Source organism: Hyaena hyaena, unplaced genomic scaffold (genome assembly GCF_003009895.1).
Source record: "Hyaena hyaena isolate Hyena2069 unplaced genomic scaffold, ASM300989v1 scaffold_13, whole genome shotgun sequence".
Classification (NCBI taxonomy): Eukaryota; Metazoa; Chordata; class Mammalia; order Carnivora; family Hyaenidae; genus Hyaena; species Hyaena hyaena.
In genome coordinates this window covers 6,885,526-6,905,521 of record NW_024080645.1, presented here as the reverse complement: position 1 = coordinate 6,905,521, position 19,996 = coordinate 6,885,526, and the positions used below count along the sequence as shown (strand labels likewise).

The following is a 19,996-nucleotide window of genomic DNA, read 5'->3' as shown; positions in this document are numbered from 1 at the left end:
AGAGCCTCACGCTGGACGTGTTGTAATGGAAACGTCAGAAGTTAAAGACAAAGTGTCCTCAAAGCAGCGAGAGAAAACAACTGCTTACGTACAAGGGAGACCTCGCAAGACTATGAACCAATTTTTCAGCAGAAACGTCGCAGGCCAGCAGGAGTGGCAGGACATGGCCAGCGCGCCGAGGGCCAGACTTCCCACCGGGGGTGAGGTCGCCGCTCAGAATCAAGGGGAGAGAACGTTCTGGACAAACAGAAGCCAAAGGAGCTCACGGCCACGGAACTGGCCGAGCAAGAGGCGCCAGCGGGACTTCTTCGGGGAAAGCAAGGGCGCTAGCTGGGGCGAGACCACGTGTGGGGGCGCAAATCGCAAGGAAAAGCTAACCGTGTAGTCAAGGCAGTGACCTAATCACTTATAAAGCTAGAATGAAGGTTGCAGATAAAAATAGTAAAAATAACTACAACTAGATCAATTAGCTAAGGAGTAAAAATAAAAAGATATAAAATGTGACATGAAAAGCATAACGTGGGGGAGAGGGCGTAAAAATGCCAAGTTTTAGACTGTGTTCAAACTCAACTTGCTATCTACTTCTTAAAAGAGACTGGGACACACACACACGCGCACACACACACACACACACGGGCACGACTCCTTTCCCTGTGCTTTGCTGTCCTGCACTTTACCGCATTCTGCATTTTTGCATATTACTGGTTTGTGACAAGCCTGCATCAAGTAAGTCTGTTGGCACCATTTTCCCAACAGAAAAGTATATTGGCTCACTTTGTGTCTCTGTGTCACTTTTTGGTAATTTTTGCAGTATTTCAAACTCCTTCACTATTATTATGTTTGTTATGGTGATCTGTGATTGTGACTCACTGAAAGCTCAGAAGATGGTTAACATTTTTTTTAGCAATAAAGTATTTTTAAATTTAGGCATGTACATTGTTTTCTTAGACATCATGCTATTGCACGTGTATAAGAAATAATAAACTACATTACAGTGTAAACAAAACCTTAGATGCCCTGGAAAACCAAAAAATTCATTTGACTCGCTTTGGTGCAATTTCACATTATTGCCACGGTCTGTAACACACATACAGTGTCTCTGAGGCGTGTCTGTAGGCTGATATATGTAAGTCACGTGGTGACAACGTACACATAACACGACAGAAAGGTAGCAGACCACAAGGGAACAGAGCAGGAAGAGAAGAAAGGAACAGAGAGGAAATGTAAACATCCAGAAAATAATGAACAAGACGGCAGTACATACATACCTATCTATAAGTACCATAAACAAAAGGGGCTAAATTCTCCAATCAGAAGACACAGAGTGGCTGCATCAATAAAAACACAAGACCTGGCTACATGCTGCCTACAAGATATAAGGACACACAGATGTAAAGACACACAGACTGGAAATGAAGGGATGGAAAGAGATGTTTTATGCAAATGGAAACCAAAAGAAAGCTGGGGCAGCTACACTTATAGCAGAAAAAAGAAACTTGAAAACAAAGCCTGTAACAACAGACACAGATGGACATTACTGATGATAAAGGGGTTAATCCAGCAGGAGGGTACAACATTTTAAATATTTATGTACCCGGGGCGCCTGGGTGGCTCAGTCAGTTAAGTGTCTGACTTTGGCTCAGGTCATGATCTCACGGTTCGTGGGTTCGAGCCCCGCGTCGGGCTCTGTGCTGACAGACAGCTCAGAGCCTGGAGCCTGTTTCAGATTCTGTGTCTCCCTCTCTCTCTGCTCCTTCCCTGCTCATGCTCTGTCTCTTTCTGTCTCAAAAATAAATAAACATTAAAAAATTTTTTTTAAATTAAAAAAATAAATATTTATGTACCCAACATAAGTGCTCCTAAGCAGATGAAGCTAATGCTAGAGACTTAGGAAGAGAAATGTACAGCAACGCAGTAACAGTAGGGGACAGTAACACCCCACCTGCATCCAGGGATAGATCATCCAGACAGAAAATCAACAAGGAAACAGTGGCCTTAAAGGATACATTAGACCAAACGGATCTGACAGCTCTACACAGAACATTCCATCCCCCAAACATCAGAACACAGTCTGGTCAAGTGCACACGGAACATTCTCCAGGAGAGACCATATGTTAGGCTGGGAAACAAGTGTCAATGAATTTAAGACTGAAATCATGTCAAGCATCTTTTCAGACCATAGTGGTATGAAACTGGAAATCACTTGCAAAAAGAAAACTGGAAAAATCACAAAGGTTCGGGAAGATTAAACACAATACTGCACGACAAACGGTTCAATGAAGAAATTTAAAAAAATCCTTGAGATGAATAAAAGTGAAAGCACAGCATACCAAAATCTAGAGATGCAGCAAAAGCAGTTCCAGGGGGGAAGTTTGTAGCGATGCAAGAAATAAGAAAAAGATCAAGTACACAATCTAACTTTATACCTAAAGGAACTAGAAAATGAGTAACAAAGCCCAGCATGTGTAGAAGGAAGGAAATAATAAAGATCAGAGCAGAAATAAATGAAATTGAGACTAAAAAAACAATAACAAAGATCTATGAAAAGAAGACCTGGTTCTTTGAAAAGATAAATAAAACTGATAAACATTTAACTAGACTCAGTAAGAAGAAAGGAGAGAGGACTCAAACAAATAAAATCAGGAACGAAAGAGGGAAGTTGCAACTGATACCAAAGAAATCCAAGGGATCATAAGAGACTACTATAAACAATTACACACCAACAAATCAACAACTTTGAAAACTGGGTAAATTCCTAGAAACACAGAGTCTCCCAAGACTGAATCATGAAGGAATAGAAAATCTGAATGGGCCAACTACAGGAAGGAGACTGAATCAGTAATCAAAACCTCCCAACAGGCAAAAGTCTGGGACCAGAAGACTTCACTGGTGAATTCTACCAAACATTCAAAGGGGATTTGATACCTATCCTTCTCAAACTCTTACTGAAGAACTGAAGAGGTCTGAATGCTTCCAAACTCGTTTTCCCAAGCTGGCATTACCCTGACACCAAAAGCACACAAGGACGCCATAGAAAAAAGAAAATCAAAGACAATATCCCGGATGAACATACAAACATCCTCAACAAAACACTCGCAAACTGAATCAACACACATTAAAAGGATCACATACTGCGGCTGAATGCAGTTCATTCCAGGGATGCAAGGATGGCTCGACCTCCACAAGTCAATTGATGTGATAGACCGTATCAGCAAAATGAAGGGTAAAAATTATATGATCATCTCAATAGATGCGGAAAAAACACTGGAAAAAAATTCAACATCCATTTACGATAAAAACTCTTAACAAAGTAAGGTTAGTGGGAACGTACCTCCATATAATACAAGCCATATATGAAAGACCCACAGCTAATGTCATCCTTAATGGTGAAAAACCATATTCCCAAGTTCAGGAACAAGACAAGAAAGTCTACTCTCACCACTTTTTTTTTTTTTTTTTTTTTCTAGGAGAGAGAGACAGAGGCAGCGTGAGCAGGGGAGGGTCAGAGAGAGAGGGAGTCACAGACTGAAACAGGCTCCAGGCTCCGAGCTGGCAGTCAGCACAGAGCCCGACGCGGGGCTCGAACCCACGAACCGCGAGATCATGACCTAAGCGAAAGTCGGACGCTTAACCGACTAAGCCACCCAGGCGCCCCTACTCTCACCACTTTTATTCAACATAATGTTGAGTGTCTTAGCCTCAGCAACCAGAGAAGAAAAAGAAATAAAAGGCATTTGATAAGGAAAAAATAGAAAACTTCCACTATTTTCAGATGGCATGATACTCCATACAGAAAACACTAATGACTTCACCAAGAAATTACTAGAACTGATAAATGAGTTCAACAAAGTCATAGTGTACAAAATCAATGTACAGAAATCTGTTGCATTTGTACACAGCAATATTGAAATAGCAGAAAGAAAAATTAAGAAAACAACCCCATTTACAATTGTACCAAAAACAGTAAAATACCTAGGAATAAACCTAACCAAAGAGGTGAAGACCTATATTCTGAAAGCTATAAAACACTGATCAAAGAAATTAAAAATGACATAAAGAAATGGAAAGACATGCCATGGTCACGGATTGAAGATTTAATATTGTTAAAATGTCCATATACCCAAAGCAATCCACACATTCAGTGCAATTCCTCTCAAAATCACAATGGCATTTTTCACAGAAGTGGAACAACCAATCCTTAAATTCGTATGGAACCACAAAAGATCACACGTAGCCGAAGCGGTCTTGAGAAAGAGGAAGAGGGAGGCATCACACTGTCTGATTTCACACTATATCAGAAAGTGTGGGAATCCCAACAATACGATATTGGCATGAGGCTGACACGCAGATCAACGGGACCGGAGACAGAGCAGGAATAAACCCATGCTTATATGGTCAACTGATCTACAACAAAGGAGGAAAGAATACACAATGGAGAAAAGATCATGTCTTCAACAAATGGTGTTGGGCAAGCTGGACAGCCACACACAACAGAATGAACCTGGACCACTTTCTTACACCACACACAAAAATAAACTCAAAATGGATTAGACTTCAATGTAAGGCCAGAAACCACAAAAATCCTAGAAGAGAATGTAGTCCTTAAGCTCTTGACTTCACTCTTGGTGATATTTTTTGGATCTGACTCCAAAGGCAATGGGAATAAAAGCAAAAATAAATAAACGGAACTACATCACGTCAAAAAGCTTCTGCACAGGGACCCCTGGGGAGGTCTGTCGGTTACGTGTCAGAGTCTTGGGCGTCTCAGTCATGATTTTGTCCTGTGTGGGATCAAGCCCCGTGTTAGGCCCTGCACTGACAGCATAGACCCTGCTTAAGATTCCCTCTCCCTCTCTCTCTGCCCCTTCCCTGCTCATTCTTTCTCTCCCTCTCTTTCTCTCTCTTCCTTTCTCTGTCTCTACAAATAAAATTTGCACAACAAAGGAAACCACCAACAAAATAAAAAGGCAGCCTACGGAATGGGAGAAGATATTTGCAAATCATATATCTGATGAAGGGCTAATATAAAACATATGTAAAGAGTTCATAGAATTCAATAACAAAAACCCAAACGTTCCAGTTAAAAAATGGGCAGAGAACTGGAACAGAAATTTCTCCAAAGAAGACACACAGATGCCAACAGACACATGAAAGATGCTCCACACGCCTCATCGTCAGGGAAACGCGGGTCAGAACCACACGGAGATGCCCCCTCACACCAGTCAGGATGGCTGACATTAACGACACAGGAGACAGCGGGTGTTGGCGGGGACGTGGAGAAAGGGGACCCTTGTGCACTGTGGGCGGGAACGCAGACTGGTGCAGCCGCTCTGGAGAACAGGGTGGAGCGTCCTCAAAAAGTTAGAAAAAGAACTACCCTACCATCCAGCACCCGCACTTCTGAGTATTTGTCGGAAAGAAACAAAGTCACTAATTCCAAAACCCACCATGTTCCCGGCCTGCACCCCCATGTTTACGGCTGCGTTATACACAGTAGCCAAGACAAGGAAACCACGCCAGTGTCCACCAAAGGATGAACGGATAAGAAAAGTGGAATCTAAAAAACAAACCAAACCAAACTCACAGAAAAGGAGAGAACAGACTGGTCGTCACCAGGGGTGCGTGTGGGGGGCGGTGGGAAAACGGAGAAGGGGGCCAGGACGCACAAATTCCTGTCGTAAGATAAAAACGTCAGGGGACGTAACACGCAGCTGGCGGACCAGCCAACAGTCCTGTGTCGTGCGGCGCCCGACGCCGTGCGGCGATGGGGACAGGCTGGCGGCAAGCCTGCCCTCTGCAGTGTGCGCCCCACGTGGGCACAGGGAGGCCCCTCCTTTCCTGGCTGCCGGGAGTCCGAGGCTGTGATGCTGGTGCCGACGGCGAGCAGTCATCCACGCGGCCGCTATAACTGTACACACATGGGACCATTCCCTTCACAGGCGGGGTTGGATGGGGACTGCGGAGCCTGATTCAAACCAGAAGGGACTCCCTGGCTGGGACGTGTCCTGGGGGCTGGCAGTGAGGATGGATTACTCTTCAGGCCCTGATCCGGTTCAGAAGCTCTGCGCAACGTCAAAGTTGCTGAGGGTCTGCCCTGCCCATCTGGTGGGTGACTCGTGGCTTCACAGGAGCAGATCAAGGTCAGGGTCATGGTCAGGGTCAGGGTGGGCCCCCCAAGAGGCACTCAGGACTCTCTCCCCATCCTCTGCTGACCGGCCCCCCAGGTCCCCCCAGGCTGGGCTGCGGACACACACACAGCGTTCACAGGGAGAGACGCAGGTAGAGGGGCGCCGGCCCCGAGGTGCTATGGGGGCTCGGCCACGGTCCACCACAGCCGCCGATACAGGGAGCCGGGCTGTGTCCAGCTGGCATGTCCCAGGAGGAGCCCGCCTCCTGGTCTGCGGGACTGGGAAGACATCCCCTCCCCTGCCCTCCCCTCCCTTTCCCTCCCCTCCCCTCCACTGTTCTGTGATCCTCGGGGTCTGGGTGTTTCCCCGCCTCCGTCTGCTGTCCTGCTGTCCTACGTGCCTCTGCCCGTCTCACTGGGTCTGTCCCTGCCCCTCTGGTCTCCACCCCTCCCCAGGCCCCACCCCCACACCTCAGCCTCCTCCCCCCAGGAAGGTGAGGTCTCTAGCAGGCGAGGGCTGCAGGAGCACGGACTGGAGCTCCCCCTCTTGATCAGCCCCTCCTGCTCAGGCTCAGGTCAGAGGCCCCCCTTCCTCCCCCCGTGCCCCGGAAGTCTGGACACATGTGCTCGGCCTCTGATGCGCTCTCCCCTCCCTAAGCTCCTTTCTGGCTCGTTCGAGTGTGTTAAGGACAGGCTTTCCAGACCCCCACAGCGTGGTCTGTGATTCGGGCACGGGCTGGGGGGGGCAGGGGGGGCACTGGCCTGCTGTGGCTCGGGCCCCAGGATCCAGGGCACAGCCCACTGGGCCTCCCAGCAGCCACAGAGAAGCCGATGTCCTGTCCCCACCTGCGGCTGGCAGGCTAGAAGGGAGCTGGGGTGATCTGGGTTCTGGATAGACACTGTCAACATCAGCCTTTTCCAGGGAGGGGCAGTAACCCTGGGGGCCACCAGAGCTCTTGACATGGTCCCCCAGCCTCAGATGGTGTCGGACTGAGTTCAGACCCACCCCAGGTTGGCCATGAGGGCTGAGCCACCCGGGCCTCCCAGAGAGACATGGTGTAGCAGAGGCCAGAGATGGGCCCTGCAGAGGGGACGGCACACGTACCGGGCCCAGGGGCCGCTGGGATGGGAGCAGGGCCACAGGCCGGCCACACCCAGAATGGGGCCTGGGCAAGCAGGGCCACCCGGGGCTTCTCAGAGTCTGGAGAATAATGCGTGGGCCTCAATGTGGCCACACGGCGGGACCTGAGTCACACCTACCACGATGGGGCCTCAAAGTGACCACGGGCCACCGGATGGCGCCCACGTCATGCCTACCACAACGACGTGACCACGTGGCCACGTGGCAGGATCCCTCTAGAGAACAGCACCATTGTTCTGGAATCAGCAGTGGGGACACCCCAGAGCTCTCCAGGGCGGTGCGGGGCCACACCTGGGGCCTCCTCTGGGGCCCGTGCTTCTGTACAGAATGTTAACAGGCCTCACGAGAGTTGCCGGAACAGACCCAGAGGTGCAGCAGAGGCGAGCCACCCCTGGAGCACACCTGACCTTGTTATGGAAGCAGGCTCGGTGGGCGACTCCGGAAGCGCCCAGCACTGCAGGGAAGGGCCCGGAAGTCCCCCGGGGCCTCCACATCCAGGACAGACCAGAGCGTCCCTGGAGCTGAAGTAAGAGGTGGGCACCCTGACTGGAGGGTCGGGACCCTGCGATGGATCCAGAATTCCTCCGGGGCCTCACCACGCCCAGGGGCTTCACCTGCTCGTCGGTGTCCCCACCTCTGGGTCTCAGTCACGGCGGGACGCTAGGCTCTGAGGTCTGGGTGTGGCCCCCGCATCACCTGGGGACTCTAAGGTGCCCTCAAGGCTGAGAACCACTCGCTGGTCTAGACCTTCGCCGGGGGCCTCATCGGGTTAGGAGGGACTGATCCGGAAACCAACCTGTCACTACCACGCTCCCAGGAGGGCTTGTACCTCACAGCTGGGGCTGTGCCCGGACGAGAATCACAGCTGGGTCCTTCCTCATCTTGGCTGGAGAGAATATTCTAGAAACACACCTGTGTCTCACCAGGGCTGGGGTCGTGCCCGCCCCAGGATTCCCTCCCTCCCCCCTGCACAACCTGCCCCCGACGGCCTTCAGGGGCTGGATCTATTCCCCCTCCTGCCCGGGCACCGTGCTTCCTTGGTCCCCAGGCCCAGGTCATAACCTTCTCCATCCAGGGCGGCTGAGCAGACGTGGGTCCCACGCAGCTGGGGGGTGGCTGGAAGGGCCCCTGCCTCCCGCCCTCTGGACGGGCCGCCCGGGCCCAGGGCTGCTGTAGGACAGACCTCCAGTGCTCAGACCTCGGGGGTCCTGGGCCAAGCAGGACGGAGGGTCACCCCCGGATGGCGGAGCTGGTGGGGTTCAGAGCTGGGGGACACCGGGCAGCCTCTTCTCTCTCACGGGGACACTGGAGCCACGAGACCACGCGCGTGGTATATGTCGTGGAAAATAAGGTCCTCCCTGCATCACTCTCTGCCTGGGTGATTCCTCATTCACGAATCCAACCCACGTTTATTCGGTCCCCACGGGGCCCAGACACTAGTCACCTCACAGCTATCGATGACAAACGCGAAGGCCTTCAGAAGCCTGCAGCTCCTTGGACCCAGAGCTTAGCTGTCTCTCTCCTGCGCATTCTGCACGGCCACGCGCTCCCACGGCCCCCAGCAAAGCCATTATCAGCTTGCGCTGTGAGGACTTTTTTTCCCTTATGGTTTATTTATTTTTGAGAGAGAGAGATGGGAGGAGCAGACAGAGAGAGAGGATTCCAAGCAGGTTCTGAACCATCAGTGTAGAGCCTGACTCGGGACTTGAACTCATGAACCATGAGATCAGGACCTGAGCTGAAATCGAGAGTCGTATACTTAACTGACTGAGCTGCCTGGGCGCCCCGTGATGACTTTGGAATGTTCTTCCTGGCAGAGCGGAGAGCCTCACTCTGGGCCACACGCGCTCGGGCCCCTCCTGAGACCCGCTGAAGCTGGCTCAGGGATGGAGGGGGGCAGTGCCCGAGCAGAAGCCCTTCCCCCGCTGCCCACACCTCACCCTCCGGGAGGCCAGCCCTGGGCCGGTGTGGCCGGCGCCCCAGCCGCCACACCCAGCGTCCCCGGGTGTTTGCAGCAGCGACAGGGAGAGGCAGCTGACCAGCTGTGCGTGCCGAACGCCGAGAGCCAGCAAGAAGACACAGGAGGAAACAGGTGTCTCAGAGAGAAGTGGGGAGGGGGGAGGGGCCGGGCAGACATGTGGTTCCGGCCCCTGGTCCCCCGCACACGGGTTTCCGTGAGTCACCAGCACAGCTACTCCAGGGAAGCCCTTCCTTTGGCTTAGGCTGCTTTGAGCGGGCTCCTGCTCCGTTCCGCTGAACAAGTGGTCTCGGTCTGAAGCTACTCCCGCCTAAGGAGCCACGGCCACAAAGATCCTGCGTGGCTGGTCCTGCATGAACATCTTCCAGCCTGTCACTGCCCCCCCCCCCCCAGCAGACCCGCGCCTGCCCTGCCACCAACCAGCTCTCTGGACAGTTGCTGAATGAAGAACGGGCGTCAGCCTCCGTCAGGAACCCGGTGGGTGGGGAGGGCCGGCTCCGTAGGGGGCGCACGGGCTCGGCAGCCCTGCGGCCTGGTGTCCTGGCCCCGGCCGGCGGGGTGCCCTGGCTGGGCTCCCACAGGCCCCGGGCTCCGCTCTGCACCGGCGCTGGCCCCCCTGTGCCGTCACTGTGCACCGGCTGGGCCCCCCTGCTGGACGGCGAGCTTCTCCAGGGCAGCTCCTCGGTCCCGCCCCGCTCCCCGCCCCGGCAGCACCGGCGGCTCTGCGGAACGGAGCACCTCTTCTGCTTCTAGAATCCTCTTCCTCGTTACCTCAGCGGAAACCCAGCGGCCAAAGTGCTTCTCCTGACGCCCGACCAGGGATGACAGTCCCGAGCGTGAGGAAGAGGGGAGGCCCGTCCCTGCATGTGCGGCACGGCGCCTGGCCTGCCCCCGCGGCTGGGAGCGTCAGTGTGAACTGTGTGTCGCGCCGGCTCTGGCTGCACACGCGCACACGGCCTGCAGGGCGCGGCGGCTGTAGGGGGCGGCGGGGACACCGAGCTCCACGGCCCCCTCGCTCCCCCGGCTGGGTGACCGCGGAGACGAATCTCCATCATCCTGGGCCCCCAGGGATCACGGCGCCCGCCGCACGGGCTGCACGGGACCGGAGAGACGCCAGCCAGAAACCCGCGTTCCCTGTGCTCGCGCAGATTCCGTTGTCACTGCAGCCGAGTGGGGCCCGTCCTGACTGGTGACGGCCAGGAGGCCACCGCCACGCCCAGGAGATGGCTGACGGCAGCCTGGACGAGAGCTGGGGACGCAGACTTAAGTGGGTGGGGCGGACAGGGGCGGATCAGGCCCCCGAGGCATCGCTCCGCCACTCTGGGGACGTGCTTGCTGAGACCCTTTCAGAAGCTCCCAGCTTGTCAGGGTGGAGAATTACCACCCACTTTCACATCTAGGCTCAGGGCTTGCTGTCGACTGGCTGCACGCCCGCCAGAGACCCCGGGCCCCGGGTCACTGCTCTGCTGAGCAAGAGGCAGCTCGTACAGGGGGGGCCCGAGGCCGTAACGGCCACCGTTTATTGGCGAGACGCGCTGGGCTGTGCCAGGGCTTTTCAAACAGCACCTGCGTTAACCCTCGGAGCCCTGCTCCGCCACGGCCTCGGAGGTGGGTACACTGAGGCTCGGGGAGCCTGAAGACCCCCAAACTGTGTCAGGGGAGGGGAAGGCAGAACCAGCCAGCAAAGCCGGCCCTCGTGGCTTGAGGCCCGTGGCTCCCACCTGACGCCGCCTCCGGCCTGGGCTGGGCAGCTCATCCTCAGTGAGCGAGCTGATGACTGGGCTTTGCGCCCCCCGCAGCACGGTGCGCGCGCACACAGGCGGCTGCACCCCTCCCGGGCCCATGCGTCCCCAGCCCTCCTGCACACACGGCAGGGGGCGCATCCTGTTCTTGGCTGCGTTCACTCGGGCGCCGGCTCCGGGCTCCCACGGTTCCGGGGAGACCGGACCGGGGGACGTGGGTGCCTGTCTTGGTCTTCATGCTCATGGCAATAGAACTGCAAGGCTCCCACCAAAGCAGGAACAGAGGCTGCTGCGCAGAAGTCACCGGAGCGACAGTGACATATTTTCACTTGCTGTTAATTCTTTTTCTTGGCAGAGACTGGTAAACTCCACCGCCACCCCCAGCCCCAGCCTCCATGCTGTTCGTGCAGGAGGACTCGGGTCCGGCGGGCGGGTGTGGGGCCCGGGTCCGCCTGCGGCTCTGCCACACACACCCTTGGTAGTCCTGAGCGAGTCCCTGACGTCCCTGAGCCTCAGTTTCGTTGTCTCGAGAATGGGTTAGCAGCGGCTGCTGGGAGGACTCGGGAAGTGCCGGACGTGGAACAGCACTGGTGCCCGGCACGCAGACCAGGGGCTCAGCCAACCGCGTTCCCTGCTCTTCTGAACTCGCTGCTCTGCTGTCGTGAAGCTCGGCTACGAGGTCACACACGTCCAAGTCCACGTTCACACCACGCGAGAGCTCAGGCCCCAGAGGCCTTTTGGGGAAGATCAAACTTCCTGAAGCCACTGGTAAGGATGACATTTCACGTGGGCCCCTGTTACGGACAGTGGTTGAAATGGGGCTGCTCCCACTGATGCGGGCTCTGGTCCCCCCCACGGCCCTGAGGGTGGCCCCCGACGACGGAGGCCCCAGGGCTGCTCAGATGTCAGGGAAGCCGTGGGTTAGGGCCAAGGGGATGGGCCTGCGTGTCGGGTCACAGTCACCTGGTGGACAGGAGGCTCAAGCCCGCCCTCCGCTCCCGGGCCTCGGCAGACCCTGGGCTCCCGGCCGTCCTTCCGCGAGGGCGCAGGGACAGAGCCCGCTTGGCGGCGTCAGAAGCGAGCGTGGATGTCCTGCGCCCGCAGTGCTGGCTGCCCGTGCAGGGGGCAGCTCTGCCGACCTGCCAGGTCGGGTCCCGCCGCGTCCTCTGAGCGCCCCTGTGAGCAGTCCCGCCCGCCAGCTCCTACTCTGATGGCCTGGTGGCCTCGGTCTCTGTGAGAAGTGGCCTCCCCACACCTGTGGTCACCCACCTGGGGTCACCGCACCTGGGGTCACCTCACCTGGGGTCACTGACCCTGCAGTCACCACACCTGGGTCACTTCACCTGTGGTCACTGCACCTGGGGTCCCCGCACCTGGGGTCACCACACTTGGGGTTACCGCACCTGGGGTCACCTCACCTGGGATCATGACACCTGGGGACACCACACCTGGGGTCACCACACCTGGGGTTATCGCACCTGGGGTCACCTCACCTGGGATCATGACACCTGGGGTCACCACACCTGGGGTCACCTCACCTGGGGTCACCACACGTGGGGTCACCACACGTGGAGCCACCTCACTAGGGTCACCACACCTGGGTCACGACACCTGCAGTCCTGCACCTGGGGTCACCTCACACTTGACCCCTGACCTCCTGGGATGGGACTCACCATCACTGCCCCTCCCCCATCTGCCCCCCTCCTGCACGTCTCTCTCGGCGGGTGGCACCTGGTCTGCCCCAGGCTGAGGCGGCACTCGGACGTCACCTTCCTACCAGGGGCACCTCAGTGTGTCTCCACAGTCTCCACTGTAAAGACCCGGCTCCATCACCCTCCCCGGGTTCAGCAAGCCTCCCCCACCACTAGCTTCGACAGCCCCACCAGCCTCTGCCCCGGCTGGCCCCCGATCTGCACCCGTGTTCTCCCCCGATCTCCTGCACCTGCATTCTGGGGGGGTGCTCCCCAATCTCCTAGACTGTGTTCTGGGGGGTGCTCCCCAATCTCCTGAGACTGTGTTCTGGGTGGTGCTCCCTAATCTCCTGCACTTGTGTTCTAGGGGGTGCTCCCCGATCTCCTGCACCAGTGTTCTGGGGGGTACTCCCCGATCTCCTGCACCAGTGTTCTGGGGGGTGCTCCCCGATCTCCTGCGCCTGCGTTCTGGGGGGTGCTCCCCGATCTCCTGCGCCAATGTTCTGGGGGTGGTGCCCATCCACAAACCACCAGCCAAACACACAGTCATTGCAGACAGCGACAATGGGGTGGATGGAAGAAAGCCCCGGCTGTGCGGTGACAGAGGCCTAGAGAGGTGGCTTCTAGCCTGGGACCTTGGGGCCAGGACTTGGTCACTGAAGGGCCTGGGCTGGGAGGTCATTCCAGGCCGAGGAAGCATCTGCTGAGACCCTGAGGTAGGAAAGCAGAGGCCGGTGCAGGGTGTGGAGGGGCAAAGCGCGGAAGGTGGGGCAGGGCGGCGGGGTGCGGGCGTGGTGAGGCTGGGCCCCAGCGTGCTCCAGGTCACCACTGGGAGTCCTCGTTTCTCCCTAAAGGCACGGTGGCCACTGATGGCCATGCGGGCTTGGTGCCGTGACCTGACGTGCGACCAGGAAATCACCCTGGTGGGGGCGGCTCGGGGGGGGGGGGGACAGCGTGAGTGAGGGTGTTCAGTGACCCCAGCTGGGCGGAAGCTGCGGAACAGGGTGGTGGCCGGCGGAGGGAGAGCTCCCAGCACCTGGCCGTAACGATGGGAGTGAGCCCGGAGGGCTGCCACCCCACCGTGAGCTCTTTGTAGACCAGGGTTAAGTTCCATTTTTCTCTGTAGCCGCAGGACCGAGCACGGGTCTGGCGCCTCAGATGTTTGCCGCACAGATAAATGGCAGCGTATTTTAGTGCAGCTGTGTGTCCCCTGGTCCAGACCCGTCACCCCGCTGTCACCAAGCAGCCGTGCAGCGGCCTGGTGTTTCCTTGTCCCAATTAAGGTGTAATTACTGAGCCTCTTCAGCCTCATTTCAGCTCTGGAGACGCTTGGGGGACGGAACGCGCACCCCGCACACTGAGCCCTGGGGCCTCGCGCCTGCGGGCTGGGGGGGACTCGGCCCTTCTGCAGGGGCTGGTGTCTGTGGTCTGAGTCCCCGTCTGTCTCAGGGATCTGCTTCCGGCACAACCTCAGCCCCTCCATCTAGGTTTGCAGTTTTCTGATTGGCCGAGAGGCTGAATGTGCTAGAGCAACGGAGGGCGAGCTTTGCGGGGCGGACGGCAGACCGGGTGGGGGGGGCCGAGGGGTCTCAGTTCAGCCCCGCCTGGCGGGTGGCACCCCCAGCCGGCGTCCTCCGCTGTAAAGCGGGCACACTCACAGCCTTCGCACCGTTGTTGGTGTGAACGCTCCAGGCCAACCAGCAACAGGTCCCGTGAGTGAGGACGGGGAATGGGGCTTCACCTCGTCTCCAGGGAGAGGCCCCACTGGGGGGGGGGGGACAGTCGGCGTCCCCGCCTCTGGAGCCTCCGCCCACGGCAGTGCTGAGGTTCCCGTGGGAGGGATCTGTGTCCCTTCTGCGTTCCTTCTGTCTCAAGCGACTCAGGAAGAGCCTGGGGTCCACGGCTGGACCCCGTGTGGTGGGGTGGGGTGAGGAGGGGCTGGGGTTGGACAGTCAAGGCTGGAAGCTTATTTCAGGGCTATTCCCACGAGGGTGGGAAAGCGCAGCGTGGGGCACTCCAGGCCAGAGCAGGGCTCGAGCAGCGAGGGTCAGCCTGTGGGGAAGCTGATCCGAACTCGAGTGCGGGGCACCTGGGCTGGGAGGAGGGGAAGTGGGCGCTGGGGAGCAGGGCCCGGGAGTGGCCTTGTGGCTGCCGGTGACCGCGGGGGCATGGCTGGGCCAGTCCGCCTTCGTGAGGTGTGGGTCCCAGGGCAGGGCTCCGGGACAGCGGGCCGCCCCAGGCGCAGAAGCAGCCAGAGGCCGGGGCACCACAGCGTCACCCGGGGCTGTGCCTGGTGCGGGGTCGGGGCTCCCAGAGCAGCTGCGTCCCCTTCTGTTGGAGGACCTGCACCATGAATTGCCCGTATTCAGGGTCTGGGGGCCGTGACCCTCTGGCTTCCTAGGTCTGTGACACGGTGACAGGGCCCGGACCAGTGCCCGTCAGGCCCCAGGGCATGAGGCGTGGAATTCACGTGAGACACACCAAGCTCAGCTCGACAGGCACTCCCTGCGCACCTACTATGTGCCCCGTCCCTGCCTCATTCCGGCCTTCCCGGGAGGAGGCTGGCGGCTTGGACCTGGACACGTCCTGCTAACACCACGTCTTCACAGGCACCGGCCGGACCAGTCAGCCCGCTGGCGTCTCCGAGGCCTCCCGAGCGCGGCGCCCGCCACACGCCGGCCGGTTCTGAGTCCAGGCTTCCCGTGGGCCCACATGCCGGGCAGGCCCCGTGACAGGAGGGCTGGGAGCCAGGCTGCCACCCGGGGCCCCGTGGGTGCCCCGGGCGCCCAACCCAGTGAGATCCGGGACAGCTGCCGAGACTACCAGCTTCGCTCTACGATTTAGACCGGAGACGGCACACGTTCCTATAAACACACGCAGGCCAGGGAGGCACAGAGTACTTTTCATGTCGCCCAAACTCCCGCTCTGGAGCGGGACGGAAGGGACGTCCACGCAAGCGCGTGAGACAAAGCACACGTCCCTGAGGAAACCTGCGCGCCAGCCGGGCGGGACCAGACCGTCGCCGACGAACCTTGTCGCCACGAGCCTGCTCTCGTGAACGCCTCTGGCGGGTCCCCGACCGGAGGCGCTCTGAGGAGACAGCTCTCATATCGTCCCTGGGTTCTGCACTCCTGTCCCTTCCAAAATCTGCCACGAGCATGATTCAATACCTGAGCCAACACTGCTTTGGAATCAATATAGGATCTCTTTTCAGGAATTCTTAGACACCGGATGAACTCTAGGTCTGATTCTACCCCTGACTCACTCTGTGGGGCGGGCGACCCCCCTGTCTGGTCCTCCGTTTGGCTACGTGTGAGCTGGGAAGGACGGGCCACGCGGTCTCGCTGAGCTTCCTTTCAGCTTTCACGTTCCCTGTCTGGCCTTTATTCCCTGCCCAGGAGGGAATGGAGACCCAGCTACGATTTATTTAGATCCAGCTAAAGTGTGTTATGAGCATGCATGCTTTCACACACGTTATTTGCCTGTGTTCTAGAAATCTCAGGCAAGTGGGTGTTATTATCTCCATTGTCTAGACTACAAAACAGAGGCTCAGAGAAGCTGAGCGTGGTCACTGAGGTCACACAGACGGCAGGTCGCGGTGCTGGGATTCAGGGGGCCGAGACCAGACGCCGTGAGCCTCACGGCGACTCTACCCCCTGCCTCCCACCTGTCCGGCGCTCGGCTCCGGGCTCTGCTGGGGGGGCTCAGGCGGGTTCCCGCTGGGCCTGGGGCTGTAGGCTACTGGCAGGTGCGGGTGGACTTGGGCTGGCAAAGGTTGGCAGTGTTCTGGAAGGCCGGCGAGGGCAGCTCATCAAGGGCTGAGAGCGGCATCTGCGGCCCAGCCCGGGTCTGGCGCTCCCAGGCCTGTGCCCGGAGCCCGGGGAGCTGCTTGCTCTCGCTCTGCTCTGCCCTCCGCGAGCCTCTCCCTGCGTGTGGCCTGCCATCCCCAGAGACGTGCCCTCAAATATTCCTGCCCACATGCCCAGTCCCCAGGAGTCATCGGACGCCGCAGGCAAGCGCAGGGAGGAAGGGGTGCGCTGCGAGGCCGGGCTCAGACCCGTCTCCACTGTCGGCCGGGCAGCTTGGAGCAAGGCTATTTCCCGGGTCGGACAATTCCATCACCGCGGGCCTGCACGCAGCAGCGGCTCTGCGACCTCCGACCTCTTTTCCAAACCTGAGCAGCGACAGGGGGCAGGTAAAGTTCTCCCCGGGGCCCCCGCGTCCCCCGCAGACAACAGCTAGCTGGCTGGAGCCCCCGGATCTCAGGTCCCTTGCGGCGATGGCATTTTAGGGTCCACTATGGGACTTTCCCTTCCCAGAGGCACGGAAAGCAGCAGACGCCTCTGGAGAGCGCAGCGAGCTTAAAAACTGCTCTCCCTCTGGGTCGCTCCTCCCTCCCTCCCCGCCGGAGGCGCACCCCCACCCCGCCCGGGTCCCGGGCAAATCCAGGCCCGGCCCTTAGCCCTGCAGCTCGGTGGGGGGAACCGCGAGGGCAGCGCGACTGCGGCGGTGGCGGTGGCGGAGGTGCGGGGGGGGGGGAGCAGCGCCCGCCTGTCCCGCGGCCTCCGCAGCGGCCCTGGCCCTGGTCTCCGCACATCAGAGGGGTCCCTGGATCACCCCGGTCCGGTGCTCCGGCCTCAGGCCGGCCGCGGGCCCATCGCGCTGATGGCACCGAACCGACCCCTGCGGCCCCGCACCCCAAGTCGGCAGAGCCGGTGCGGGCCCTCTCACTCCCGGCGGCCGGCGTGGGGCAGGGCCCCGGCGCTCCGACGCCTCCGTCTCGCCCTCCCCGGGCCTGGGGCAGACAATCGGGGATGTCTGGGGCTGCGGAAGCCGCGGGGCGCGGGTGGGGGTGGGGAGCACCGTTTCCGTCTGGACGTGGGTCCTCATTCACCTTCTGTCTCTGGTTTCCCGTAACCGCGTCCCCTCCCGCACCCCGTCGCCCCCAGCGCCTCCGCGTCTCGGCCGCTGTCCCCGCCTCCCACGGAGCCCTCGGGGCGCAGGGCGGCCGCAGCCCGCGCCGACTCTCGGCCCGCAGTCCCTGCTCCCTCTGCCCACCGCGGGGTCACCCGCCCGCCAGGGCCCTGCCTCCGCTCGCGCCCAAGGCGCCCCGAGTGGACGGACCAAAGTTGGGGCGCCGCGGGCCGGCTGAGGGCCCGGGGCGCGGGGAGGTCAGACGCGGCGGCGGCCTCACCTGTTTCTCCAGCGGCTCCTTGGCCGAGAGCGCGGGCTTGGGGGAGGGCGCGCGGTCGCAGACGCAGCCCTCCAGCAGGTAGAGCCCCGAGGGCCGCGAGCTCGAGTCGCTCTCGAAGTAGAAGAGCAGGTTCTGCAGCAGCGCGAACCACTTGGTTTGCCATTTTGTGTTGTCCGAACTCCGCTTGCTCAGGTAGCCTTTGCGCGTGCCGTCCTTGCGCGCCAGCAGCCCCAGCGACGCGACGTGGCCGTCGTTCAGCCGGATCCCCTTCTGCATGGTGCTCGGAGCCAGCGAGACCCCGCGCGCTTACATCCTCCCCGCAGCCCCCGTCCGCGCGCGCTCGCCCGCCCCCCAGACAGCTACGCTCCGGGAGCCGGCGCCGAGCCGCGGCCTCTGCACGGGAGCCGCACCATTCCCCGCCGGAGCCTCTCCTCCGCGCCGCGGCGCCCCCGGGCCCCGGCTCCGGGCGGACTGCGGGCCCGGCGAGCTGCGCGCGGGCGAGGGGCAGGCGGAGCCGTGTGACGCCGATCCCCCGAAGAGCCCGTGTGAGCAGCGCGGACAGACACGCACGCAGCCCGGCGAGGCGCGGAGCGGCGCGCAGGCTGCACCTCGGCGCCCCTCCCCTCCCCGGACGCGCACACACGCGCACACACGCGCACGCACACACACCGGTCCTGCCCCCTCCCCGCGGGCTCCGCCGCTCCCCTTCGGGCGCTGAAACCCAAAGCAGATCGGTGTTCAGTTAACCCCCTGGAGCCCCGGGGGCTCGCCGTCCGGGGGGGGGGTTCCGTCTTTGCGCCACGCGCGGCTCGCTGTCCACCCGGGCTTAAGTGCCAGTTGTCATTTGCTCTTCCAGACGCTCCCTCCCGGCACTTTATTTTTCTAATCCGAGGTGGACGGAGGAGGGTGCTGGCAACACAGCTCTGAGGGAGCTTTCGGTCCTATTCTTTGCGTCATCGGCCGGGTCACAGCCGCACTCTGGGCGGCGCCCCCAGCGACCTGAGGGCGGCGCAGCCGGCCGGGTGGGGGAGGGGTCAGGTGAGCGCTCACTGCATTTTGGTGTATTTTGAGCGTTGCCGTAATTCCCGGCGCCACCCCCGCCCCCCCGCGCCCCGAGGTCCAGCTGGCGGGCCGCTGTCGGGAGTTTTCTGCAAATACCCCCCAAAGCCTAAAGGCGGGCTTCTAACGCAGGCGCCGGGGACCATGGGAGCCTTCAAATAGCTGCGCTGGCGCAATGATACCTTAATGATAGATTTTCCGTTCTTATTTTTAGCTCCCATTCGCCTACACAGTTACACGGCATTTATCCGAGAACGTCACCGCGCCCGCCCGCTGCACCGGCCGGCCGCCCGCCGGCGAGAGGGGCGCCGGGCCCGGGGGCGCGCACCGCGGCTGCCGCAGGGGGGCCCGGGGGCGCCCGGCCCGGCCCAGCGAGGCGGCGGCGCGGAGGGCGGCCGGGGGCCCCGGGGAGGGGGGGAGGGGGGAGGACACCATCTTTCAGCACCGAACCTGCGGGCACCCCTCCCCCGGCGCGCGCGCGCACACGCGCACACACGCGCGCACACACACACACGCGCGCGCGCGCGCACCCGCCCGGGTCTGGCGCAGGGGAAGGGGCCGGGGAATCAGGCAGCCGCGGCGCGAGGCCCGCGCAATCCGCGCAGAGGAGACGCCGCGCGGGGGCCGAGCTGGCGCTGCCCCGGGCCCTGGGCATCGCATCGGGGCTCCGGCCTGCGTGCCCGCGGGCGACCGCACGGAGGGGCCGCGTTAACCCCAGCGCGCCCTCCTCACAAATACTGAAAACTAAGTGGGGAGGTGACCTTCCCCGGAGGGACCCTCCGCAGTGACCACCTTTACTTCTCTCTCGCCCCTTTATGCGAGCAGTTTCCAGGAGTGAGGTTCTCAACCCCGACTCGTCATGTAAAGTCCTTCGTTGGGCGGATTGATACAGAGGCCGAGAAAATTCCAGGGCAGGGGCCCCCTGGCCGGTGCTCTCCACAGAGCAGTTAGGTCATTGGTGCCTTACGCCTCCGCCGGGGTGGGTGACGCTGCCCCCATCACGGGGAAGACGAGGCTCCGAGGGCAGAGCTGGGGTTTAAACTGGGTCGTCTGTCCCCAGGGTC

General features: G+C 59.9%; 1 protein-coding gene across 1 annotated transcript in view; it reads right to left on the bottom strand.

Moving 5' to 3' along the window:
* RASGRF1 (Ras protein specific guanine nucleotide releasing factor 1) overlaps positions 1-18,149 on the bottom strand; it is a 90,546-nt gene extending 72,397 nt beyond the window's left edge. The window contains exon 1 of the mRNA XM_039216902.1: positions 17,874-18,149. Within this exon, the coding sequence (XP_039072833.1) occupies positions 17,874-18,149 (276 nt within the window). The remainder of the gene's footprint in view (positions 1-17,873) is intronic.
* Between the last annotated feature and the right edge of the window lie 1,847 nt (positions 18,150-19,996).